At 54.2% G+C, this 25565-nt stretch overlaps 1 protein-coding gene across 6 annotated transcripts; it reads right to left on the bottom strand.

Annotated features, from left to right (window-relative positions):
• Positions 1-562: 562 nt before the first annotated feature.
• On the bottom strand, positions 563-21389 carry Atg2a (autophagy related 2A). 6 transcript variants are annotated; one of them, NM_194348.3, is made up of 40 exons: positions 20901-21199; positions 18278-18440; positions 18028-18180; positions 17719-17821; positions 17174-17408; positions 16467-16563; positions 16218-16379; positions 15975-16115; positions 14991-15228; positions 14757-14904; positions 14578-14670; positions 12940-13095; positions 12600-12843; positions 12358-12454; positions 12112-12271; positions 11466-11608; positions 11264-11379; positions 11004-11161; positions 10290-10440; positions 9984-10177; positions 9799-9879; positions 9427-9533; positions 9251-9343; positions 8438-8508; positions 8201-8277; positions 7602-7766; positions 7329-7458; positions 7040-7248; positions 6491-6699; positions 6180-6315; positions 5225-5428; positions 4989-5090; positions 4823-4904; positions 4601-4733; positions 4434-4506; positions 4234-4316; positions 3882-4003; positions 2724-2878; positions 1343-1495; positions 563-1266 (listed from the first exon to the last, which is right to left on the bottom strand). In NM_194348.3, the coding sequence occupies exons 1-40, from the start codon at positions 21069-21071 to the stop codon at positions 1030-1032; spliced, it is 5745 nt and encodes a 1914-aa protein (NP_919329.2). In that variant the 5' UTR covers positions 21072-21199; the 3' UTR covers positions 563-1029. The 6 variants fall into 6 exon arrangements, 5 of the variants coding, with proteins under 5 accessions (NP_919329.2, XP_006531835.1, XP_006531836.1 ...); XM_006531772.4 differs by having other exon boundaries at positions 565-1266; positions 7596-7766; positions 20901-21389; XM_006531773.4 differs by lacking the exons at positions 12600-12843; positions 12940-13095; positions 14578-14670; ... (8 more) ...; positions 18278-18440; positions 20901-21199 and having other exon boundaries at positions 565-1266; positions 7596-7766; positions 12112-12266; positions 12358-12450.
• Between the last annotated feature and the right edge of the window lie 4176 nt (positions 21390-25565).

Here is a 25565-nt window from a genome sequence, read left to right as displayed (position 1 = left end):
TCCTGGCAGTGCTACCGAGGGTGGCTCCCCGTGAACAATGAACGTGGGATGGTCAGCAGGCATCTTCTGGACAACACAGCTTTGTCCCAGCATAAGAAAGCCACTCTCTCAAAATGGTGGGAATAGGCCTCAACCTCCCCGAGTGGGACACCCTGGACACTGCCACGGCTGGCAGACTAACAGATGTTGCCTTAGGTCACAGAGATTCCCAGGACAGGCCTGGAGCCCTGCTTCGCTCCAGCCTCAAGAATAAGGCTGGAGCCTGGGGTCTGACAGGAATAGAACCAAGGAATGGGGTTTGATGCGGACTCTCAGGGACTCTTCCTCTGGGGCTGCCAGGCAACTTCCCCCAGCTTCACTTGGAAGTAGTGCCAAGATGACAGGCACCAGGATGGTAAGTAGGTTGAACCCAAAGCCTGTTTGCATCAGAAGGCTGAGGGTGAAGTGTGGCGCCTCCTGGTGGCAGGAGGTGTGTACTGCGTGCAGAAGTGGGAACTGGCAGATCAAGGCTTAGACAGAGTGGGGCAGACTGGGGTCTCACAGGTACAGAGGACCTGGACGTGGCCTGGGCTGGCGGTGGGCAAGTTTATTCCACTTCATGCAGACACTGACCCACACGCTCAGAGATCTTAAAAATACACCGACCCACATGGCATCTATCCCCCACCTCCCCGTGAGACACGGAGAGACACTTGGCTGAGTGGGGTCCATGGGTCCAAAAGCCTCCATCCTCATTCTGGAACAAGGCAGCAGTGTGGGCCCAGGTAGCAGGGAGAAGCAATGTCCTTTCTCCCCAGATGAAAGTGCACAGACAGGGCAGAGGCCCCAAAGCCGGGAGGCCCCACTCTCTCGGCCAGTTGGCAACAAGCAGGCTGGGCAGGTATCCTTCACAGTGGCCATCCTTTGAAGGACCTGGTGGCCTAGCTGTGGGTCACAGCAATCAGGAAAACAGGGAGCTGGTGGCACCACTGTGGCTGGCTGGACACGGTGAGCATGTTGGGACAGTGGGTGGATCTTGGGTGCCTGCAGTCAGTCCTGGGCCTCCTCCAATCGCCACTTGAGAGCATGGTCCTTGTGCGCATCTGGAAGGATCTGGTTACGCATGCCCCCTAGCACGTTGGATGTTGCCTCTGTTGCTACGATTATTGGTTTTACCACGGTTGGGGGGAGCTGTCGGATCACACCCCCCACGGCACCTGTCAGTCCCTTCTGCTCATGGCCCCTGGATGCCACATCACAGATGGTTTGAGCTGTATCCAGGATACCCTGTGGAGGTCAGAGGTCAGTGAGAATGAGGGGTGGGCATGGGGGCACCTGCAAGTGGGTCTAGGGTGGTCCTCACCTCTCGAACAGCATCATAAGCCTTAGCCATGCCTTCCCGGAGGTCAGCAGGTTGTTGACCTCTGCGTAGCTTCCGCGAAGAGCGCTTGTCTTGTAGGGATCGGGAGACAGGAGAAGCCGGGGACAGGATGTCATACACTGTCTCAGCTGTAGCCTGAAGGACACCAGGGTTGGATGATGGCAGGGTGGCCTTCCCTTGCAGGCCACCCTGGGGACCAGACCTTCCAGCATGACTATTCCTGTCCCAGCCAGTCTTTGCCTCACCCCCCCACTCCCCTCCCATCACCTACCGAAGAGAACTTCCTACATTTTTGTTAAATATTCATTTATTTTAATTTGTGTGTGATTCCAAGTGATGCAGTACCCCTGGAGGCCAGAAGAGGGCACTGGATCCTTTGGCGCTGGAGTTACAGCCACCCATAAAGCGCTAGAAACTGAGCCCCAAGCCTCTGCGAGAGCAGCTTCAGCCTTAACTGCTGGGCCACCTCTCCACCTCTTCAAAGGACCTCCTTAACTGAAGGAGACATTTATACACCCTTCCAGGGCTGGTAAGATGGCTCCCAAGGTCAAGGCATTTGCTGTGAGGTGACCTGAAATCAATCCCCAACCCTAGAGACTCACATGGTAGAGAGGACTGAGTCCCAAAAATTGTCTGACCTCAAATACAAGCCATGGCACACACACAAAGAATAAATAAGAAAGAAGAAGGAGGGAGAGGAGGAGAAGGAAGAGGAGGAGAAAGAGGAAGAAGAAGAGGAAGAAGAGAAAAGTCTTTTGGGCTGGGTGAGGTGGTCATGGTTGAAGGCACTGGAAAACTTTCCTGTGGGCCTCCCACCTAGGCTGGGCATGCTGACACCTGCCGGAGCTGTCTAGTTCCCCACTAGAGGGCACCCCTGTACAGTTATCAGAACAATAGAGCCTTCTGCCCACCACCCCTCTGGCCTGTGCCCCCTCCCACTGCAGACCCCTGGAACTCTGCCCTCCCCTCTGAGGGCTGAGCTCAAAGCTCTCTTGATGCAGTGTTTCCACATACCCGCAGACACACCCAGTCCTACCCCAGGACTCAATCACTCCCCTGAAGACCAGGGCTTTGGTAGGGGGTGGTCTCTGGGGCTCAGTGAAACACAGAACCTGGAAGAACTAACTGGGATGGGTCTCTGCGTCTGCTCCCTGGACACGCATCACTTCCAGGCAGCTGGAGCATGTGACATGGTCGGTTCTGACGGCCCAGATGCACTTTGGCTCCACCATGGGAGCCTCCATGGCATGTGGCTTTAACTGTGCCCAGCCTTTTCAAGTTTCGGCTTTCAGGGGGACTGTGCAGACAGAGTCGGGAGCCCAGGGACAAGGGTATCTATTTCCTGTTCCGGCCCTGCACTCACCTGGATGGCCTGGACCAGCCTGTTGCTCAGTTCCAGAGCAGCAGAGGCTGTGGATGACCCAAAGGAGGCAGCCCCACGCTGCAGCCCCCGAATGAGGCGCCCATCTTTCCTGTACTGCTCGATGGGTAGCCACAGCAGGTCCCGGAACCCTTGGACTAGAAGACAGGATTATCAGAGAGGCCAAGCCTGCCCTGGCTTTTCTTCTCTGCCCAACGACCCTTTCCCAATCCAATTTCTTTTCCTTCCTTCCTTCCCTCCCTTCCTTCTTTCCTTCCTTCTTTCCTTCCTTCCTTCCTTCCTTCCTTCCTTCCTTCCTTCCTTCCTTCCTTCCTTCCTTCCTTCCTTCCTATTCTTGAGACAGGGTTTCTCTGTGTAGCTCTGGCTGTCCTGGAACTCACTTTGTAGACCATGCTGGCCTCGATCTCAGAAATCCGCCTGCCTCTGCCTCCCAAGTACTGGGGTTAAAGGCCTGTGCCACCACTGCCTGGTGCCAGTCCAGTTTCTCTTCCCTTAATTTTTTTGTTAAAACAGAATCTTGCTAAGTAGCTTTCCCCGGGCCCTATTCAGGTTGCTTTTGTGTTCTTGAACTAAGTAAGAAGCAACCCTACCGTCCGTGCTTCCCCAGCGCTTGGATTACAGGTGCGTGGCACAGTACCTGCATCCAAGTGCAATTTCAAAAGTCCTCAGGCTTGAAAGCACAGGCCAGGTATGCTGTTGCATGCCTGTGGTGCCAGCCTGGGCTCAAAAGGAAAACAGGGTGCCAGTGCCCTGTGACCCCAGCATTGGAAGGCAGAGGCAGGTGGACTCTCTGAGTCCAGGAACAGTGAGTTCCAGGACAGACAGAGCTACATAGTGAGACTCTAGTTTTAAAAAAATAGCCAGCAGGATGGCTCAGCAGGTAGAGGTGCTGCCACAGGTCTGCTGACCTGTGTTCACTACTGAGGGCTCGCAGAGTGTGAGGAGAGCATCTGTAAGCCGCCCTCTGACGTCCGTATGTACTCTACGGCACACACAAAGTAAATAAAATTATTTCAAAAAGGGTAGTCTTCCCTGGGAACCCCTCCCACTTTGGGGAGCTTTCTTACTTCCCTTGGTCCATATTTGTTCTGTAAAAACCTCCCACCTAAACAAAGCAGAGCTCTCAAGGCAGACACTCACAGAGCTGCACAACCGAGTGCATGGGGCCCACGCCTCCCAGCAGGCCGGGCAGCTGGTTCTTACGGATGTCCTGCAGCCATTCATTGAGGGCATAGCACAGCACCTTGTCCACACCCAGGAGCCTAGAAGGACGTGACAGGGCCCAGGCGCAGTGTGACTAGGTACCTCTAAGACAAGTGTGAGCACCTATTCACCCCAGGGTCTTACCCAGTGCTGTGGAGCAACAAAAGCCTACTACAGAGAAACTACAGAGGCCTGAGAAGAAGAGTGAGGATTTGGACAAAGCCATACAACCCATGAGAAAAGGCAGAGGGAAGGCTGTCGACTCTCCCCACAGGGGCTGGGAGCTCACCCATGCCGGCAGCAGAGCCTCTTGAGCTTCAGCTCTGAGCAGTTGAGCTGGGCCAGGCCGATTAGGAGTCCCATGAAAGTGCCCTGTTGGGAGGGAGAACAGGGTGTGTGGCTATGTTTTGGGATACACACTGTGAATCCTGGTCCCAGACACTGGACCCTGACGGCAGCTCACACAGCCTGCCCGATAGAACCACTCACCACCTGGTCCACAGTGACATGCTTGCCATGGTAATCCAGGCAGATGGGCACCTCAGATGTGAAGCGGAACTCCCTGAAGGGGAAAGAAGGGAGAGGAGACCCCCTGGTCTCTAACTGGCCACTGGCCAGGTTTTCAGACAGCCTGGCCCAGCGCCCCTCTACCTTACCTGAAGTAGATAGGCTGCTGGTCAGAGGAGCTGTGGCTACTGCCTGGAGCTTCCGGTGGGTTGCTGGCTGTCTCTGTGTCCTCAGACTGCCCTTCCTGGGGGCTGCCGGGCCGGCTGTGGGTCTCTCGGGGAGCTGCAGGAACAAAGGTCACAGATCAAGGATGGAACAGAGGATGTAGGGCAGCCAGGATCTAGACTCCCCTCCCTGGCCTGGTCTCTCACCCTCAGAAGTGTCCCCTGGGACCATGGGGTTGATACTGGCTGCTAGGCTGGTGAAAAAGTCCTTGAGGAAGAAGAGGGCATCCTGTAGGGAGAGTTCTGGGTCAGATCCAGGGCCTGGCAATGGGGAAGGGCTCTGGCTGGCCTCTGCCTTTGATGATCTACTCACCTGGTCCACATTGAGCCTCAGAGGCATCATGGAGACTCGAAGACAGCACTCCGGCCCTCCGACGCTGCTGGTGGGAGCCACATGCAGTGCCTTGATGGTAAGCTAAGGGCAGAGGATAAACTGGGTGTCTGCTGGGCCTTGGGAGCCCCATTCCTGACTGCCATCAACCCTGTCCTTCACACACACCTTCAGGGGCGCTATGGGAAGGAGGCTGCCCATACCAGATGCACTCTTACCATGTTGGAGTGTGTGCGCCGTGGCAGCCGCTCACTCGTGTGCAAATGAAGAAACTTGTTGATCTTGGAGGTGGCCAGCCGGTCTCGGATCTCTAGCTCTTGAACAATGAGCACCTGGCGCGACAGTGGTCGCTCGTCCAGCTCCTGGCCCAGGCCCCCAGCTATGGCCGACTCTTCTGGGTACACTTCATGCTGGAAGCTCACCTGCGGGTGGATGAGGCCTGAGTTGGGAACCAGGCCCAAGAAGGACGGGGAGGTCTGGCTGAGGTCCCTTCCTTCCCAGAGAACCTTCCTGTCCCTGTCCCACCTCTATGGGTGGGAAATGCTTGGGCACTGACACAGCTCAACCAATTGCCACCAATCTAGCTGTACTGAACTTGGCCTGCCCCAACCCACCTAAGCCTCCCACAGCCTATGCTCCACTGAAAGTGCAGAGGCCCAGCTTGTGAGGCTCTGTGGACGCCCCTTCCACACCTCACCGTCTCTAAATACCTTCTGTCTGCCCAGGAGGGCCCCAGCCTCTCTAAGCCGTGCTCCATAACTACAGGAGGACATGCTCTGGGCTCTGTCCTACAGGGGCCATGACTTGTTTACCGTGTGACTCACTGGCCCCCACCCAGCAGCCCCCACCTGTCTCATCACGCTTCTTCCTGAAGTTTCTGGCTCCTACCTCCTAGGGTGCGGTGTCTGGAGCCCCCCTACTACAACAGCCTTGCGTGTTCTGTCATTTGTCTCCGTGCCTCCTCAGCAGCAGAGCTCTGAGAAGTACCCCTTTTGGGCTCAAACCCTTTGGACGAGTCTCTTATTCACGTGTGACATAGCCTGGAACCTGTGGCTCCTGCTATCCAATTCCTCTGGAATCTGTCCTCAGCATACCCCACTGCCCGGTGCTAGCTGATGTGGTCTCTCTCCCCAGAGCCTCACTTCTGTGTCCGCCCCCAGCTCAGCCACTCACTTTGCTGAGCTGGATCTCCATGAGGACCTGGTGTTGCCGTCCAATGCCACCCTGGGTACGCCAGGAGTTCTGGGGACGGTTGGGACCAGAGGAGCGGGAAGGTGAGACCCTGGGGCCTGTGAGGCCTACTCTTGCTCTGTGAAAAAGACACAGGGGGAAAGCTGACTCTGAGGAAACACCTGCTATCTACAGCCTCAGCGAGGGCCTTCTAGCCCACTCAGGGTCAGGGTGGGTGATGCAGGAGGCCTGAGGTCGTAGCTAGGCTATGCCCGAAGTCTAACCCCACCAGCTGCTACCTACATGCCTCTAACCTGTAAGTGGGGTGAAGGCCAAAGTCTCTACCCCCATAGAGGTGCCAGATGAAGGAGACCTCCCGTAGTACCACACGGCTGCTGGGCACTGGGAAGTGGGCAGGAGCGCGCAGCAGGTCAGTGCTTCCCAGGGGCTGGGAGAAGTGACCGTCGTGCACGATGATGGGGCCTGGATGCAGCTGTGTCACGATGGGCTCCCCGTCTCGAGGCTGCCAGGAAAGAGCCGAGCAAAGGCGTGTGACAACATGCTCAGCCCAGCACCTGCCTTTATGCCCCCCACTCCACTACCAGCCCAGCCACCATGTCTGAGCAGTCCTTCCTGCTCAGACTCAGGAGTCTCTTGCTGGGCCTGTTACCTGGAGCTTCGGTGAGCTTGGACATTGACTGCACTGCACAGCCCTCCCTTCTGCTACCTGGCCCCTCTTCTTCTATCCTCCTATCTCTGTGTAACATACTGTGTCTCCTCCTCTGGGCTGTTCCATCTGTTCCTTCAAGTCAAGAGCCAAGGCTGCTCCTCCTACCCAAGAGCCCCCATCCCAACACACACACCGCAATGCCTAGGCCAGGGGCGTCAAGGATGCAGAACTCATCACTGTCCAGGGTGTCTCCGTCCCCTTCCTCTTCGTTTTCATGTTCCTTTGCCTTAGAACCCAAGGTATGAGAAGAGGCCCCAGGAGGAGGCAAAGGGGCCTGGGCCCCACTCCGTTCACCTGGGAACAGATAGACGGAGACGGGAGAGGCCTGAGGAAGTGGGCCACCTGTGGGAGACAGAGGCCAGTGTGAGATATGGCTGAGGGGACCTGTTTGGGCCTGCTACCCCTAGGGTACTCTCACTGACCCGATGACTGGGCCAGCTCCTGCAGGCCGCGCCGTTCAGTATCCAGAAGGGCGTCAGTCAGGTCTCGTTGGTTGATGAGGGCTGTCTCCACAGGTAGGCATGAGGGCAGGGAGGCAGGGCTCTCCGAAAGCTGGGGCAGGAAAGGGAAGGGGCAGGATTGAGCACCGGAGGGAGGGGTAGCTCCAGGGCTCCTCCAATCCAGGCCTTGGGTGTGTGTAAAGAGAGGGGCCTGGCCGAGCTCTGGTAGCCTGCGTGGCCAGGCCTCACCTGTACCTTCTGGCCAGCGATCTCTGTAGGGCTGGGGGGCCGGGGTGGGGGGTGCAGGTCACCCGAGCTGGTTAGGTACTGGAGCAGGTTGACCAGCAGGGCGCAGGAGTCAGCACAGCTATGCACGTGCACCACGTTGTTGGAGCAGCGCAGCTCAAACAGAGGCTGGCTCTGTGGGCGGTGGGCATGGCATTGGCACAGGAGCCCCCACAAACCAGGCTGCCCTTCCCACAGGGTATCTCAACTCTGTCTCCCACACGGATGGGGGGAGAGCAAGGGGATATTCCCTTGTCTAGTCAGCTGAGGCAGTACCTCACCACCCAAATATGTAGACATTCCAGACTGATGGAGTACGGCTCACCCACCCATCCCTGCCCCACTGCAGCCTAGTGATGCAGGAACTGTTATCTCATAACAAAGATGAGAGAACCGGGGCTCCAAAGTGGCAGTCTCCCTGGGCCACCTCTGTCCTGCCTGCAGGTTGCCCTCAGTGGGTTGGAAGGACACTCAACAGGGACATGGCTCTCTCCTGGAGAAACCCAGCAGGCAAGGGCAAGCAGGGTGACAGCCACGATTCTCCCGACTCCTGGTGGCCTCATACTTACCAGTCTGCCCTCAGTGCTGCCCTTCCAGGTTTTGATGACAAGTTCCAGGAGGTCAATATCCAGGACACAGACATAATCTGAGGCAGAGAACAGAGACCTCACGGTCTCTGTCCACCCTGCCCCTGCCCTGCCCATCACCAGCTGTGTGGATGTGCGCACACACATGCATGTATGTGTATGAGAGCAGGCCTGCGTGATACCCTCAGTGTGGGGGAGCCCGACCCAGGCCCTGCCCACCTCGCCGCAGATCCAGGCTCTCCACCTCACACTTGTCAGACAGGTACAGAGCGGAGTCATCAAGGATGAACCTGGTGGGGAACAGGGCTGAGAAGGGCCCAGGAGCCACTGCAGGCGGCAGCTCAGTGGTAGCTGGGCAAAGGGGTACAAGGGGTCCTGGAGGTGATGGGCAGGGAGGTCCAAGTGCCTAAGATGCTACAGTGCTGAGACTTTGTTGGCCTCAGCACAGGGGACATGGGGGGACACAGGGGACACTACTCACTCTCTTGGGACTTAAAGATACTCAAAATACTTCTAATTCTCGTATTGCACTTGTACTTCAGTGCATGGAGGTGCCCTTCCCAGCCCCTGCAGCATGGTCTCTGTTTATGCATCCATCCATCTCGTCCTAGGGACCCAACACAGGGCCTTGTCCTCATCAGGTACATGGTCTAACCTGAGCTACATCTCTTCCTACTTTTTGAGACAGTCTTAATAAGTTGTCCAGGCAGAATGCTCTAGCTTCAGCTGGGACCACATAACTACCGACCAGCTTTTACAATTATGGTTACAGTAGGCATAGCTCCCTCCTTCCTATCCAGTGCCGTGTGGAGCTGAGCCCCATGCCGGGTTGCACCTAGCTAAGCACTGTGTTCTAGCTTCTTGTCCTGCATGCTTTGTGGAACTCCCAGGGTGAGGTTACAAGACTGATTTGGGGTGGAAGTGAAGACAGCTTGCATCCCTAAGGACATGAGAACATGGGGTCCTGGCTAGACAGGCAGCAGGAAGTCAGCTGGGAGTGGGATGGACCAGGCCTAGGGGCAGCCTGCATACCTGAGCAGGAAGGTGGACGTGTCCATGACAATGTTGCTGGAGAGGGTGAAGGTCTCAGCAGTGACCAGGACACGCACAGGGAGGTAGAGGGGCCTGAGGGGCAGACTTGGGCTGGAGCAGGCTTCTTCCCTGTAAGGCTGGCCTGTGATCCCGCTTCCCCGAGCCCCCGCCGGTACCTGTAGTCCACAGCGCAGGAGAAGAGATGTGTGTGCAGGACAGTGATGACGGTTGGGGGCAGGTATCCCAGCACAGGGTCATCCAGCACATCCAAGAAGTCCAGGAGCTGCACAGGCCGGAGGAAGAAGTGTGTGTGGGGAGGGGACAGAGTGACCTCCTCTAACACCTTCCTGTCCAGTCCCTGGCCCAGCTGGCACCCCACCTGTTGCCTGCCAGCTGTCTACCACCGCCCTTATCAGGAGCTCTGGCCAAGGTCAGCTCTAGTCCAGCCCATATTTTCCACACTGGTTGCCTCAGCCCATGTTTCACCTGTTTGCCCAAATCAGTTTGTAGTTCCAGGGCAACATGACTTCCCAGGTGCCTTTGCTCACCTGGGAGTGCCAGCTCTGTTCAGGTGGGGCCATGTAGTGGCGTAGAGTGGCTTTGTGCAGCCGTACTGTCACCAAAAATTCCTGGAGAGGGAAGTGCAGTTAGGCAGGAAGGTGAGAGGCCAGCTCCAGTGTGCAGAGGAGGAAGTGGCCTAAGTCACGCATGTGAGCAGCCGAGGAGCCTGTACCTTGACATTCTTGTGAGGGTCCAGGTGGATACGGACAGCTGCAGACAGCATGGGGGGACCCTGGCCCTTGCGGCCCAAGGTTCCTCGCTCAGTCACCCCTTCCTCTGATGGGTAGATGGTTGGAGCCAGCTGAGCGGGGGGAGCAAAGCTGGGCACTTCCAAATGAGTGGGTAGCAGGTAGTCTTCAATGGCCGCTGAGAAGAAGTCCTGTGAGCCTGGCTGAAGCTGCTGAGCACCGTACTCCCAGCACACCGCCCTCCTGAAACCCCCTGCCCAGTTTGATGTATGTTTCAGTGACTCCCATACCTCGATGGTAGAGTTTGGCCTTTTCAGCTTCCAGGCAGAAGTAGCCAAGCCCTGGTTGGCCACGGTACTGGGCTACGCTGAAGATGGTGCCTTGCTCCACATCTAGTACCAGCTCCCCGTGAGTGACATCCAGCCGCTTCCCTGTCTCATCCTGCAGATGTGCGCATGCTCAGTTTCACCGCTGCATCCAGCACCCCTGACACCTTACCATCCCAGCCTGAGGCAGCCTCAGCTCCTTTCAGATATCACTGGAGGTTTGCACCACGTGCTTCTGTTTTTTTTAAGATTTATTTATTTATTATATGTAAGTACACTGTAGCTGTCTTCAGACACCCCAGAAGAGGGTCTCAGATCTCATTATAGATGGTTGTGAGCCACCATGTGGTTGCTGGGATTTGAACTCGGGACCTGCGGAAGAGCAGTCAATGCTCTTAACCGCTGAGCCATCTCACCAGCCCCGCACCACGTGCTTCTTACAGAAGAAGGACCCAGCTGCACCGGGAGCCCTTGTGCTTTACAGAGAAAAACTTGGGAAGTGGCTGACAGCTATGGTGGTTGATGGGCAGTGAATCGGGAGGCAGGCTGTGGCAATGGGTGCTGCTGGCCCTTTAAGCTTTCTGCTCCCCTGGTTCCTAAGTTGAAGCTGGCAGGCTTGTGTGGCTCTACAAGGGGAACTCTGGAGTTGGAAGCTCACCCCACTCCGGGCTGCCTCACCTTAGCCTCACAGAGCGCAGTGATCCGACCCTTCAGCACTGTCACCAGTGTGGAGAAGGTACTCTGGGACTGACGACGGGAAGGTTCTGGGGCAGGTGTCTGGGGGACACCTGATGCCATCGAGAAGAACTGGGCGTCTTCTTCATCTGAATCCGAGTCTGAGTGAGTAAGTGGCTGGGTGGGAAGGAGATGTGGAGGGAAGGCCCCGCCCCGCCAGACCTGCACTCCCCCTTCCCGTCCAGCCAGTGTTCTTCTCATACCTAGCTTGAAGGCTGACTTGCACATCTTGAACCCCGAAGAGCCAGGCGGCCGAGCAGCAGCGCTGGATGTGGGAAGCAGGTCTGCAGGCTCCCACATGAGCAGGTCGTTATTGATCCTGACAGGAGAACAGCAACAGCAGAGGTCAGAGGTCAGCACCTCCAGCCTGGCCCTGCCCGGCCCAGCCTGGCTCCATGTCTCCACCTGTTGTAGATACTTTCGTAGACCTCCTTACTGGGCAGGAAGATGTGGGCACTGGGCATGATCACATCCAGAGTACAGCGGGACAGTGCCAGTGTCCGGCTCTGGAATGTCCTCATCTCTTCAGGGTCTCCAGGGATCACCATCTAGACAGGTGACAAAGGTCAGCCTTGGCCTGTTTCTGGCTTCAGAATTGAAGATTTTGGCATCCATGCATCCATCAGTCTTTCTCTCTCTCCCAGGGTGGGTTATATTTATATGGGACAGAGTACCCTAGAATCCCTCCCTACCCTAAAGACTTCATGAATGTGAATCTCTGTCATCTTCACAATAGCCTTCAAGACAGCAATTGCAGGAGGAAACACACAAGCCACCTGGGGGTGAAGCACGTCTAGGGCCCCAGGTGCCGTGCCCCCCCCACCCCCAACCTTCAACTTCAGAGGAGGATCCTGAGACCCAAGTGTACCACTATGTTAGGTGCTGACATAGCCAGGATCTGGTCTTGGTACGGAAGGGCCTATTCTCAGGTACTTCCCTCCCTACAGAGTCCCTTGGTGCCCAGAATAGAAGAGACTCCTCTCAGCTGCTGCCCCTGCCACAGCCCAGTCCCATAAATGGTGCCCACAGTGGGAAAGTCAGGGGCCCTTACTTCCTCAGTCTCGTACATGGTCCGCTTGGAGGAGAAGGGCGAGGGCTCAGGTTGCTGTAGCTCACACGGACTCTCGGTGGACAGCTCTAGATCCCGGCCTTTCTCATAGGCTGTCTCCCACTGTGTGCCACTGGACTGGGGGTTCAGGGTCACCACTACCCTGCCAGGACACAGGCCTATTGGTGCCCTGCCACCAACACCAAAAGATCTCCCCTCTCCAGCCACCCCTTCCGGCACTCCACTTACTGAGGTAGAAAGTACTTGGCCTCAGTGCTCCTGGGATTCAGAGCTTTGGAGACCCGCAGGCAGGGGACTGGTGGCTTCTCTCCATCTTCGTAGATTCCTGGAGGGGACAGAAAGGACAGGGCCTCATAGCTGCCTCTTCCCTGTTCCTCACCATTGCTCCCCCAGAGTCACATCCGTGTCCCTGGGATAAAAAGGGACACCTGTCCTGGGGCCCACCCCAGCTGTTTCCTAGACAGGATTACCTTGCAGGTCTGAGCAAGTAAGTTCCAGGCGGGTAGGAGCTGGGGGGCCAGGCCCACTGTTGAGCTCTGAGCGGAACTGGGGCTCACTCAGCTCCAGTCGCAGCTGCTCAGCCCGCACAGCCTGGCCAGCCCAGGGGTCCCGGTCAGGCCGTAGGTCTGGGATGGGGAAGCGTAGCCTCAGGGTGGCCCGGGGTGCTGAGAGACGAAACACTGTCTGCAGCTCAGTGGCCTGTGGGGGCTCTGTCTGTGGAAGGGCGGGGGGGTCAGAGCTGCCACAGGGGACTGACAGAGCTTAAGTGCCCACTTCCCACCCCAGCACAGAATCAGCAGGGCATCTCACTAGTAGGCCAGCAGGTGGCTCAGAGGGTGTGGTGACTTGACGGAACAAGGCAGCAAGGCGGTCCAGGGACCCCAGCTCCACATCAGATTGGAAGTCGGCCAGGTCCAGGGACAGTTCTGAGTGACAATGGCAGGCAGTGGAGCGCCGGGACCGGCTCTAGTTAGGGGTAATGTGAATAGGTCAGCAAGGGTGAGCAAGGACAGGGGAGGAAGCAGCTTCCATAACCAAAGTTCCTAGGCCTCCTTCCCAGCGGTGGGAAGGAGCTGGGTCAGGAGCCACATCGGGGTCAGAAGGGGTTGTAAACCCTGCAGTGACAGGGACCACAGCGCCACTGCACAGCTCCTTTATTACTTCTTCTTCTTTTGTTTTTAAGATTTATTTGTGTATTTATTTATTTATTAATTATATGTAAGTACACTGTAGCTGTCTTCAGACACTCCAGAAGAGGGTGTCAGATCTCATTACGGATGGTTGTGAGCCACCATGTGGTTGCTGGGATTTGAACTCAGGACCTTTGGAAGAGCAGTCGGATGCTCTTACCCACTGAGCCATCTCTCCAGCCCCCCCTTATTACTTCTTATTTTGATACAGGAATTCGTTAGATTGATTGACTTAGGTTGCCTGGCCTTGACTTGTCTTCTTGCCTCAGCTTCTCAAACGCTGAGCCCACAGGGCTACAAGGCCTGTGCTACCACACTCACATGCTACCACACTCACATGCTACCACACTCACATGCTACCACACTCACATGCTACCACACACTCACATGCTCACACACACTCACATGCTCACACACACTCACATGCTGACACACACTCACATGCTACCACACTCACATGCTACCACACTCACATGCTCACACACACTCACATGCTGACACATACTCACATGCTGACACTCACTCACATGCTCACACACACTCACATGCTGACACTCACTCACATGCTGACACACACTCACATGCTACCACACTCACATGCTCACACACACTCACATGCTGACACACACTCACATGCTGACACACACTCACATGCTGACACACACTCACATGCTGACACACACTCACATGCTCACACACACTCACATGCTGACACACTCACATGCTGACACACACTCACATGCTACCACACTCACATGCTCACACACACTCACATGCTGACACACACTCACATGCTCACACACACTCACATGCTGACACACACTCACATGCTGACACACACTCACATGCTCACACACACTCACATGCTCACACACACTCACATGCTCACACACTCACATGCTGACACACACTCACATGCTGACACACACTCACATGCTCACACACACTCACATGCTGACACACACTCACATGCTGACACACACTCACATGCTACCACACTCACATGCTCACACACACTCACATGCTGACACACACTCACATGCTGACACACACTCACATGCTCACACACACTCACATGCTCACACACACTCACATGCTCACACACACTCACATTTTTGTCGTATGCTGGTGCTCAACACGGGCAGGGAAAGGGATAGCAGGCTACAATCATAGCAAGGTCAGAACGGGGACAGGCCTGCCAGAGCCCCTGGAGGGAGGGAGACACAGCCTGGCCATGGCAGCCAGCGCTCTGGCTTACCTTGAGCACCCGGCGAATGGTCTGTGTGTGGCGCAGATGGGCGCAGGGTCGGGCTGAGGCTTCGGAGCCAGAGTGACTGGGGAAGCTCAGGATCTGCAAGGGAAACCCACGGCAAACAAGGTCAGGCTGGCCCGACACCCACCGGAAGGAACCCAGGCCTGCCCTTCCTCTGTCCTCACCTCCGTGTACTCTGGCTCTGTGGCAGCCCTGGGCCATAGGCACTCCAGCACCTCCAGCTGTCCAAAGTGCACTTCGGTGCTGCTTGTCCTCCGGCTGTGGCTGCCCGTGCGCAGCTCCCAGGACAGCTGCACGGCTGTGCCAGTTAACCTGAGGGCAAGGACACAAGTTTCAGCGGGTGGGTCGTGGGCTTTGGGTATTCCCCGTAAGTCCCTGGCTCGGGCTGTAGTGCATACCGGACGTGGCTACAAGGGCAGGCCCTCTGGAAGCGTGGCCTGAGATGGGAGAAGTCCCGGGAGCCGAATGGCCCATCTTTGGCAGCATCGAACTCAGCAAAAAAGTGGGTGGGGAGGTCAGATGGTCCTGAAGACGGGGAAGCAGTCTGCAGCAAGGTCAAGCTCACACCGCCCAAGGTCATCTTCACCAGTGAGTCAGGGCGTGTGGTGTCCAGAAGGGGAGTTGGGGCCATCTTGCCTGAGGGAACAGAGGCTTCAATAGGGCATCCTTGGTGTCTTAGTGCAGTCACAGCTGGCCACTGAGCAGGGGTTGAAGGCACCCTGGCTAGGCTGGGCAGTGGTGGCAAACGCCTTTAATCCCAACACTTGGGAGGCAGAGGCAGGTGGATGTCTGAGTTCCAGGACAGCCTGGTCTACAGAATGAATTCCAGGACAGCAAGGGCTACATAGAGAAACCCTGTCTCAAAAAAAAACAATAGTTTTTTTTTGTTTGTTTTTTGGGTTTTTTTGAGAAGAAATAATACAGTCTGGCTAAGCTGGACTGTGGGATGCTAAATCTGTCGTATCACATGGGTCGTGAAGGCAAGTTCATCAGGGTGACACCAAATTCTTCTTGCATGCTAGACCCTGGGACAAGGCTCAGTTTAATCCTGAAGGTGCTAGAAGGGTCAGTTGATATGACAAAGCACTCATACCAGCCTCTGACCTACACACTGCCTGTTCACTAAAACGTACAGCCTGGTCTTACCATGCGTGTTCTGTAGAAAGGGGATCCGAGTCCCGAAAGCACTCACTAAGAAACCTAGACTGTGTATTATTTCGCCTCCCCAGCTTCCACTGGCAAGTTAGGACACTGAGGAACCCCACTGTCGGTGGGTCTACAGGCATGGCTGGAGCCTCCTGCTTCTATCCACCCACTGTCCTGAGGCTCCTTCCGCCACACCTCGCTCCTGAAGTAAACATCTCTGAGAGTCACTGACTTACCACCCGAGTGGGGTGGGGTTGAGGGTCGGTGGAAGGCCATGTTGCTGTGAACAGAGGAGCCCAGGTCTACGCTGTACACGGAGAGCTCAGAGACAGCCGATGTCACACTGCTTGTGAGGCCGGCCATGGAGAAGAAGAGGTCTGGGGGGTGAGGTGAGGGGCAGTCAGAAACAGACAGGTTTGGCCCCTCAGCTTTTCCACTGACACAAATGCCCCTTCAATTGGAAAGGGCCTGGCACCCACCCGTGCTGTCCAAATTGAGGGGGTTGGTGATGGGGTACAGGCTGAGGGACTCAGCCACAGCACCCGCCTGCAGCTGCTGGTTCAGATCTTGCTCAATGAGCCACAAGTCCTCAGCACCCAGTGGACGGCTCTTGTTCAGCTTGTCGGCCAGGCCTGCAGGGTCTGTGGGGAAGACATTTCAGCACAGCCTGCCTGGCTGTCCCGAGACCGCCCGTCTGCTCCCCTGCGCCCAGCACCCAGCAGCCTCACCTGCAAGGTTGACGGCACTGAGCAGCCTCTGGAGCTGCTGGAGCTGACGCGGGGTCAAAAGCAGGTGCAGGGATCCCAGTTGTCCTGATACCTCCAACTGGGGACCAAGTGGACAGCCATGGAGCCTTTATATGCCACCCAGCCCAAATGGCAGCCTACCTGCCCGTACTCTGGGGACACTGGTTGTACTGCTAAACTTGCTACCAAGCAGTTGAATGGTCTTGGCCAACTTGATTTTTCAGAGTCTGTTTTTCCAGTTGCCAAAAAGATAGTAATCTCTACTGTAAGAACTGGAATTACTCTGGAGTTGAACTTAAGGCAACCTTCCACTAGGCTCCCAAATGCTGGGATTATAGGATGATCTGCCATACTGGCTCTCCCCACTGGGGCCTGGTGTCAATCAACACTTCTGGGAACAGATCCAACATGGGTCAAACACTCGCTTGCTTTCCTTTCTTCCTTCCTTTCTTTCTTTTTTAAAGATTTACTTATCTTATTGTTTTATTTCTTAGATTTATTTATTTAGTACACTGTAGCTGTCTTCAGACACACCAGAAGAGGGCATCAGATTCCATTATACAGGGTTGTAAGCCACCATGTGGTTGCTGGGAATTGAACTCAGGACCTCTGAAAGAACAGCCAGTGCTCTGAACCCCTGAGCTGTCTTTCCAGCCCTACGGATCAAGTTCCCCATGGCTGGGACTCACCTTGGGGCCTGGAAAGGCCTCGTTCTGCTTCAGCCTCACCATGAGCTCCACGTACCCCGTGCAGCTGCCGATTTGCAGAGGTGGCTGTGGTGGGTCTGCCTGGGAGGGCAGCTCCTCAAAGTATAGGCAGACCCCACTCAGCTGCAGCAGCTTGTGCAGGAAGGCAGGCGGCTGGTGCACGTCCACAGGTGGGGCCTGGCTGGGGTCCCGCACTGCTTCGTCACAGTACTCCAGTCTGCAGAGTGAAGGGCCCGGCCTTGTCCAGACAACCCCAGGCTAGAAGCCCCCTCTTTAGAGCTGTCCCAGCAACATGGAACTGAGGAACCTGGCTTCCGTCTTGGAGGCTCAACCAGCCTTTGGTTCTGAGTCTCAAAGTTTTTAAGATCTAAGTGATTTTATGTCTATACACAGTTCAGGCTCCCAACATAGCCCACTTCCCAAATCTCACCAATGCCCAACCCAAGTCAAGCCTGTCCCTTCCCAGGAGCCTGGCTAGGAGAGGGGGAAGAGGCAGTTGTCTCCTGCCATTCCCCTGTACTCCTTACCTCTGCACTCGGACCTCCACAGCCACACTTCGATCCTCATCACCCAGTGAATGCTCCACCCTCACAACAGTGTTCAGGAAGGTCACCTTGATCCTCCGGAGCACTGTGGAAGGAAGGAAGGAAGGAAGGAAGGAAGGAAGGCAGGCAGGCAGGGAGGGAGGGAGGGTGTCTAGAGTTAGGTGGGGCATTGGGAAGCAAGGCAAGTTCCTGCCAGCCTGGGTAGGAAGGTGGCCACCGTATTACTATCTGAGGTCCCTGTCCTGTAGACTGGAGGGCCCAAGAACAGCCTAGCAGTAGGGACCTGCTCACCAGTCTCAATGGTCTGTGCAAACATTTCCAGCCCCTCCAGGGGCTGTGGTGGTTCTGAGGGTTCTGGCAACCCTTCCCGAAGGCACTCTTGAGCCAGCTGCAAGCTTGTGGTCATGCATGAGGCCCAACTCTGAGAGTCCGCAGCCCCTGGTCCTGTGGAAAAGAACAAGGGAGTCAGGATAAAAGGGCCCCGACTCTCCTGGGCCCATCCCCAGCAACTGCCTCCCCTGTGGTCTTACCCTGCTCTCACCTGAACCCTGGCGGGGCTGCAGGGTAAGCTGAAGGCCTGACACACACACAGTGCAGTGGTCAGTGAGAAGTGCAGCCCAGGGGACAGCCACCTCGATGGAGCTCACAAAGCCTTCCACCAGTTCCAGTGGTGACTCCATTGACCTCAAAAACTCGTTCACAGACTGGGTAAGAGGCAAGGGAAATAAAAATCAGCTCACCAAGACTCTGAATATGGCTACCTGCCACAGTCTCACACAGCCACTGTCTTGGAGAGCACTCTTGGCATGGTCATCCTTCTTTCTGCTACTTACAAGGCCTTCCCTTAGGCCCTGACCTGTTTCTGTCTCACTAGACAGTGCTCAGCCCTTTGGGCCAGCTAAGAAGTTTCCTTCTTATGTTTGCTTCAAAACTCTATTTACTGCGGGGTGTGGTAGCCTGCATGCCTTTAGCCCCAGTGCTCAGGAAGCATAGGCAGGTGGACTGTCTGGAGATCTAGGCCAGCCTGGTATACAGTTGGTTAAGTGCTTGCCCAACATGCAGTAAGCCCTGGGTTCCATCTCCAGCAGAGTACAACTGGATGTGGTGAGGCTCACCGTGGTCCTGACACTAGGGAAGCAAAGGCCAGAAGATCAGGAGGTCAAAGCTGTATATGCTGAGCTAGAGGCCAACCTGGGCTACATGGTATACGAGATTCTGAGCACCTTCTATGTGGCAACCAGAGGCTGCAGGGATAGATAATGAGTGCCTTCGTCTCCCAGCCTGGCTAGGTTGTAGCCAGGGTCTCAGAATGCCAGGCTCTGACTCGGAGTCACTGAGCACTAGGCAAGGGTGAGCAGAACCTGCATATAACCCAGCAGCACCCCAAAGGTGAGCCAGAGTGAGGAGGAAGCAGCCAGGTGGAGGAAGTAGGATGCTGGCCCACCCCAGGCATGAGAAGAAGCAGAGAGACCTAGTCAAGAGCAGCAAGTAACACATCTTCATCCTAGACAGGCAGAGTTCAAGGTTAGGTCCAGGAGAGGGATTGATCCAAGGCCAAATGACCCCAGTCCTAGACCCACAGTAGAGCTATACAATCAAGACATAGGAAGGGGATGCTGTGCTGGGTTTGTATCCCTGTCGGCCTGGGAACGCCTGAGGCCATGAGTCACTAGTCTTCTCCCTAAGAACCCAGGTGCTCTGGGTAGTACTCGGTAAACACCCGCTGAGCCCACGGATAAACAAACAAGGCCAGAGCCAGAGGCAAGCAGAGGTTGAGTCAACCTTCCTCTTCTATTGATGGGGACACTGAGGCCTAGGCATTTGTCTTAGTCACTCCAGGTACCAGGAAAGCTGAGGCTGGGAAGGGCTCAACTTGGTCCTTGGACCATGTAGTTGCTTGGAATGCCTTCAAGGTAGGGTTGTAGGGTGAAGAGCAGAGAGGGGTGGGCTTAAGTGAGGTGCCTGGGCTGTCTGGGAGAGGCTAGAAAACAGCCAGGGCCCTGGACAGCCCCCCCTCCCAAAAAAAAAAGAAACAAGAGAGTGGACTGAGAAGGCATTCTGGCTGAAAGCAAAAAAAAAAAAAAAGGGAACACCCAGATGTTGGATATTTTTCTGAGCGGTTTAAGAGGCGAAGGTCAGACACCTCTTATACCAGGCCATTAGAAGATGCCACCATCTCTTCAACCCATATTTGTTCCCAAAGGCATGGCTCACCTCTAGCTCTTTCTAAGTGAAGCTGCAGACCCATAGGCCAGCTAGAAAAGAGAAAGAGGCCAGCCCTGCCACATGCCCATTCTACTGCTCTTGGAGCTAGGATGACCCCATACCAGCCCTTAGCTGGAGCCTCTAATTGGTGGCTCCTTGGCTACTCCCAGCCATCAGCTGTGAGTCAATGCCCCTCACCTGCCACCCCCAGCCTCCTGCTCAACTCCATACCCTAGGCCTCAGACCTCCTGAGCATCAGGCCCAGCTTCTCCTCCCATCCCCCACCCCAGCTAGCCTGAAGCTAAACCTCTACACCTCTCCTGGAGGGCTGCCCTCCAGGTAGAGATGCCAGAGACCAAGTCCTTCCCTAAACCCAAGCTAGGCCCCTCCCACTCTCCCAAAAGCAGGAAGTAGAGAGCAGCAACAGTCACACGAGGTGTGGATCAACACAGAAGGCAGTGACGCTGTTGTTGACATCCACATCCGGGGGCGATCTCCACCCCTTATGCCCAGGATCATGGGGTGAGGAGGTCAGGACACATCTTTCTACAGGTGCCCCTGGCAGGGCTCTTAACACCCCCAAAGCCTCCCTGACTACCCTAGTTCCAGCTCTTGTTACTGCCTGGCTCCCCACAACATCTCTCTGCTCCCCTAGCTCCCGGGAATCCCCTTCCCCAAGCAGCTCTCCCAAACTCCGTATGATGATGGTGACATTTTTTTTTTTAAAGTAACACCTCACTTCCTAGTCTGTCTCTCCTAGAGAGGTGAAGACAGAGACTTCTCTCCTAGCTTCTGGTTAAGTGGTGACGGGCCAGCCAGGGGGCCTGGCGGAGGCGGTCGAGACCCACTGGCCTCTCCAAACACGGTGCCTGTCCTCCAGCCCAAACCTTCCGCGAGGACCCTTCGCTGGCCCGTGCTCCCTCTCTCCACACCATCCCACCTCTGCCCTGCCTCCTCACCCAGGTTTCCAGGTGAATATCCCGCAGGGCAACGCTGCCCTTGTACAGATCCAGGCTGAGCTGGTCCAGGCTGAGGTGCTCCTGAAAGAAGTGACCCAAGTAGTGCTGTAGCAAGTAGCGGCAGACACGCTCTTTCACACAGTTCGACCATGGCCACAGCCATCGTGACATCTCGGGGACCGCCGGGCCCGAGCCGCTTCCGCTGGCCGACAGCCGGCGATCTCGGTCCGGCTGTGCTGTTCACTAGAGCCCCCGGTTCGCCCCGCCGCTTCTCTCAGCGCCAGGCCGCGCCCCCGGACGCCCAACCACGCCCCCACGCTCGCTGCCATTGGTCATTGCGAAGGGCGAGGCCCACTGATTGGCCGCGGGAGGCGGAGCCTTGAAGAGCGAAAAAGGGACTGGGCTCTTTGCGAGATGAAATGCTCCCAATCGTAGTTTACGCTTGCGCGTAAATTCTGAGTGGGAGGACCTTTAACCTCCTTGCTTCAAGCTGCGGAAAGGCTGCAACCGTAGGGCGACAGTCCGGGCCAGGAAGAGTGCGCATGTGCCGATTTGTCCAACTTTTTTTTTTTTTTTTTAGGTGATTGGGAAGAATTTAAAGGAACAGTGACTCACCCAATTTGTAGACAAGCTTATCAGAGGAGTAAAGTCAGTGCGAATTTTGCAGTCTATCTTTTGGCAACAAATGCACATTTGCACTTTTATAAAACTTTTTTTTTTTTTTTTTTGGAGACAAGCTTTTCTGTATTTGGCGGTTCTGAAACTCACACTGTAGTCCAGGCTGGCCTTGAACTCATAGGATCCTCCTGCCTCTGCCTCTCTATGATGGAATTTAAGGCGTGCATACATCATCACGCCCAGCCCTATGAAACTTGCTTTAGTCCTTTATCTTTTTTCATTTGCTTATTTGTTATTTTATCTATTTACATTTCTGTTTGTATGTTTTTCGAGACAGGGTTTCTCTGTGTATCCCTGGCTGTCCTAGAACTCACTCTGTAGACCAGGCTGGCCTCTAAAGCCTGCCTCTGCCTCCCAAGTGCTGGCGTTAAAGGCGTGCACCACCACTGCCAGGCATCTATTTACATTTCAAATGTTATTCCTCCCAGTTTGCCTCCACAAAACCCCTCTCCCCACTCCTCCTAGCCGCTTATCTTATCCATTATTGTTAACAACTCCCTAAAAAGGCACTATTTGTTTCCACTTTTTTTTTTCTTTCTTCTTCCTTGTTCTTTCCTTTTTTTGTTTTTTGTTTTTTCCGAGACAAAGTTTCTCTGTGTAGCCTGGCTGTCCTGGAACGCTCTGTAGACCAGGCTATCCTTGAAATCAGAGATGCATCTGCCTGTGCTTCTAAAATCTGGGATTGAAGGCACACACACACACACACCCATTTCTCTCTTTTTAAAAATTCTGTCAGGTCCCCAAGAAATTCCTTTTCCCAAATTCAGACATTTAGACAAAAGTGAGGATTCCCTCAGGGACATACACCAAGCCAGTCTTTGAATTCCAGGCTAGCCTAGTCTACAGAGGGAGTTCCAGAACAGCCAAGGTTACACAGAGAAACCCGGTCCTGCAGGGTGGGGTGGGGTGGAGTGGGGGATGATAGTTCCTACTTGCTAAGAGGAGCCATTCTGCTTATCTCTGGCAAAAGGGACTATGACTCACATCAATGAGAGTCTTTGGTGCCTAATGTATATCTATCAAGGTCCATGCTAACCTCTTGGGCTACCTGAGTCCCTACTCATAAGTACATGGTACAGAGTCATCCTGGCTGGCAGACCCTGTCCCCTAACCTCTCCAGCCCTGGAGGTTCATTTCTTTGCCCTCTTTGCTTTCTCTGCACCCCTGCTCCCCTCTCTCCCTGCTCTGGACTCTTCCAGATGCCTCTGGCTGTTCTCTTCCTTGCATCCACAAGGAACCCATGCCTTCTCCTCAGCTGTACTTTCGAGTGGCCATGTCCTCATTTTCATTTGGTTTGCTAGTGTTCCCAATTTAAGAGGTAGAAAATAGGATTATGAAGGTTGTTTAGCCCATCACCAGGAAGGTCTTTTTTCCCTCCTCTTCCCCTCCCATTTAAGGAATGCACAGCAGATTAAGGTCCCTCCCTTCTGTGGTTTGTTGGGGTCCTCTCTGAAATAATGGCTTTTCATATGTCTAATCCTAAAATCAATAATTCAACTTTCCATAAACTGGGATCTCCTCTTTCCTACAGCCTGGCAGCTAAAAATGGCCCCCCACCCCCCTTTATGGTTTTTCAGGACAGGATTTCTCTGTGTGTGTCACAGCCCTGACTGGACACTTTCTGGATCCCACTTTGTAGTCCAGGCTGGCCTCAACTCACGTGCCTCTGCCTCCCACCCAAGACACTGCCACACCCAGCTCAGAGAGACCCTTTCTTTCTTTTTCCCTTTCTTTCTCTCTTTCTTTTATAAGAGGATTGTTTATTTTATGTATATAAGCACACTGTAGCTGTCTTCAGACACACCAGAAGAGGGAATCTGATCACTTTACAGTAGCCACCATGTGGTTGCTGGGAACTGAACTCAGGACTCTGGAAGAGCAGTCAGTGTACCTAACCACTGAGCCATCTCTCCAGCCCTGAAAGACCCTTTTTTAAAAACAAATGAACAAACAAACAATGGCATAAGCAAAAATCCTGGCTTAGGGGAGAGACTTGGCTTCTTCTCAGCTCTTGGTAGGTGATAGATTGTTTCCCCACTGCCAGTGACAAGAGCCAATTCAAGGCAGATTAGATTATATTAAAAGCAGGTTTATTGGGAAGCTGCAATCAGGTGAGTTCACTGGCCCCAAGGATTGAGGCCAGGTGAGTCACCATAGGGCTGGGGTGGGGGTGGGGGGGAGAGAGCAGGGAGAGAAAGAGAAGAGAGAGACCAAAATGTCTGGACTCTATAGGCAAGAGCCTCTAGGCTGGAAAGTTCAAGGTTGAGGGCAGGGTATGCCAGGAAGGAACTGAGGGATGCTGGGAGAACCTAGAGGCCAGGTCTGCTTTCCTGGGGTCCTAAGCCAAATGCAAATTGTTAATCTCTGTGCTTCAAGACCAGGTCTGATAGTTTGGGCTGCTCAAAAGCTGTAGTCAAGGCTGGCCTTGAACTCCTAATCCTCTGCTGTCATTTATCATGGGTGCTGAAACTTCAGGCATGCTACATCAGGCCCAACAGGAGATTCTATTTTTATTTTACTTATTCTTTTGTTTGTTATTTGTTGCTGTTTGGGTTGTTTTGTTTTTAGCAGTGTTGGGGATTGAACCCAGGTCCTTGTACACACTAAACAAATACTCACACTGGGCTGTGACTTTGACTTGTTCACATCCTCCACCTTTCTGTTCCGATGGCAGCTCGGCCGCTCATTATGTAGTAGGGTCTTTAGAGAGCATCCAAGAGAAGTGAGTTGGACTCGGTGACGCCAAATTTGTCATCACTGGGAAGTGGAGGCAGAAGAATCAAGTTGAAAGTTATCCTCTGCGACATAAAAGGCTCAGGCCAGCTGGAGAGGTGGCTCAGAGGGTAAGAGCACTGAGGTCCTGAGTTCAAATCCCAGCAACTACATGGTGACTCACGACCATCTGCAATGGGATCCAATGCCCTCTTCTGGTGTGTCTGAAGACAGCTACAGTGTAGTCATCTATATACAGTAAATTAAAAAAAATTTTTTTAAAGGCTAATGGTCTCTCGGCTACCTGGGCTATCAATCAATCAATCAATCAGTCAATCAATAAGATTAACTATAAATAAATTTTAAAATTAACTACTACTAATAAAGTAGATGTAGTAGCTCACACCTGCAAGCCCAGCAGCTGAGAAAGAGAAGCAGAGGGTTGGCTGTGAATCAACCAGCCTGGGCTACATTGTGAGCTTTAGGTAAGCCTGGGCTACAAAGTGAAATAACCAGACTGGTTGTCCTGCACCTTTAATCTCAGCACCTGCTAGTCAGAGAAAGGTTCTGTGGATTCCAGGCTGGCCTGGCCTACATTGTGAGTTCCAGGAAAAGCCAGGACTATATAAAGAGACCCTGGGTCAAAATATACAAACTGTGTAAGTATGTATACAGGGTGTGGTAGTGGCACACCACACCCTGCATAAGAGGCAGAAACAGACAGATCTCTGTGAATTTGAGGTCAGCCTGGTCTGTATAATGAGTTCCAATCTACAGTTTGTCCAGTCTACAATTGTAAAGAATGAGCAAAAATATAAGAGGGTCACTCACAAATTCCAAGCAGTGAGTCCCAGGGCAGCTAGAATAACATCAGCACAGGCACACAGAAAGATATAAATAAATACAATGACACTTTGCTAAGAGTAAGAGTGTGAAAAGAATTGGGTATTGTGGCTTACAACTTTAATCCCAGCACTTGGGACATAGGCAGATCTCTGAGTTTGGGGTCAGCCTGGTCTGCAGAGTGAGTTCCAGGACAGTCAGGGTTTTATAGAGAAACCCTGTCTCAAAACAAACAAACAAACAAACAAACAAACAAACAAACACAACCCCCAAGTTTAAAAAGAGTAAGAAAATACTTTTTAACCCGTTATCTTGCAATGCCTGTTTGAAAGCGAGTCTACTTCTGAGGTGAGTAGGAAGCTCTTGCTCTGCTTGTGGGAAGCCTCACCTCATCCTCCGCATCAAAAATTTAAAATCCCAAAGCCATTTTCT

The sequence above is a fragment of the Mus musculus genome, chromosome 19 (assembly GCF_000001635.26).
Source record: "Mus musculus strain C57BL/6J chromosome 19, GRCm38.p6 C57BL/6J".
Lineage (NCBI taxonomy): Eukaryota > Metazoa > Chordata > Mammalia > Rodentia > Muridae > Mus > Mus musculus.
Note: the sequence above shows the minus strand (reverse complement) of the source record. Positions and strands in the feature narration are given on the sequence as shown.

Excerpts from the sequence above, each read along its gene's own strand:
- Atg2a (XM_006531772.4), bottom strand. The coding sequence starts at position 21,071 with ATGTCACGATGGCTGTGGCCATGGTCGAACTGTGTGAAAGAGCGTGTC. Across the intron at positions 11,380-11,465 it reads TACGAAAGTATCTACAACAG|GATCAATAACGACCTGCTCA; the intron begins GTGGAGACATGG and ends TTCTCCTGTCAG. Across the intron at positions 2,879-3,881 it reads GCACTCGGTTGTGCAGCTCT|TCCAAGGGTTCCGGGACCTG; the intron begins GTGAGTGTCTGC and ends CCTGTCTTCTAG.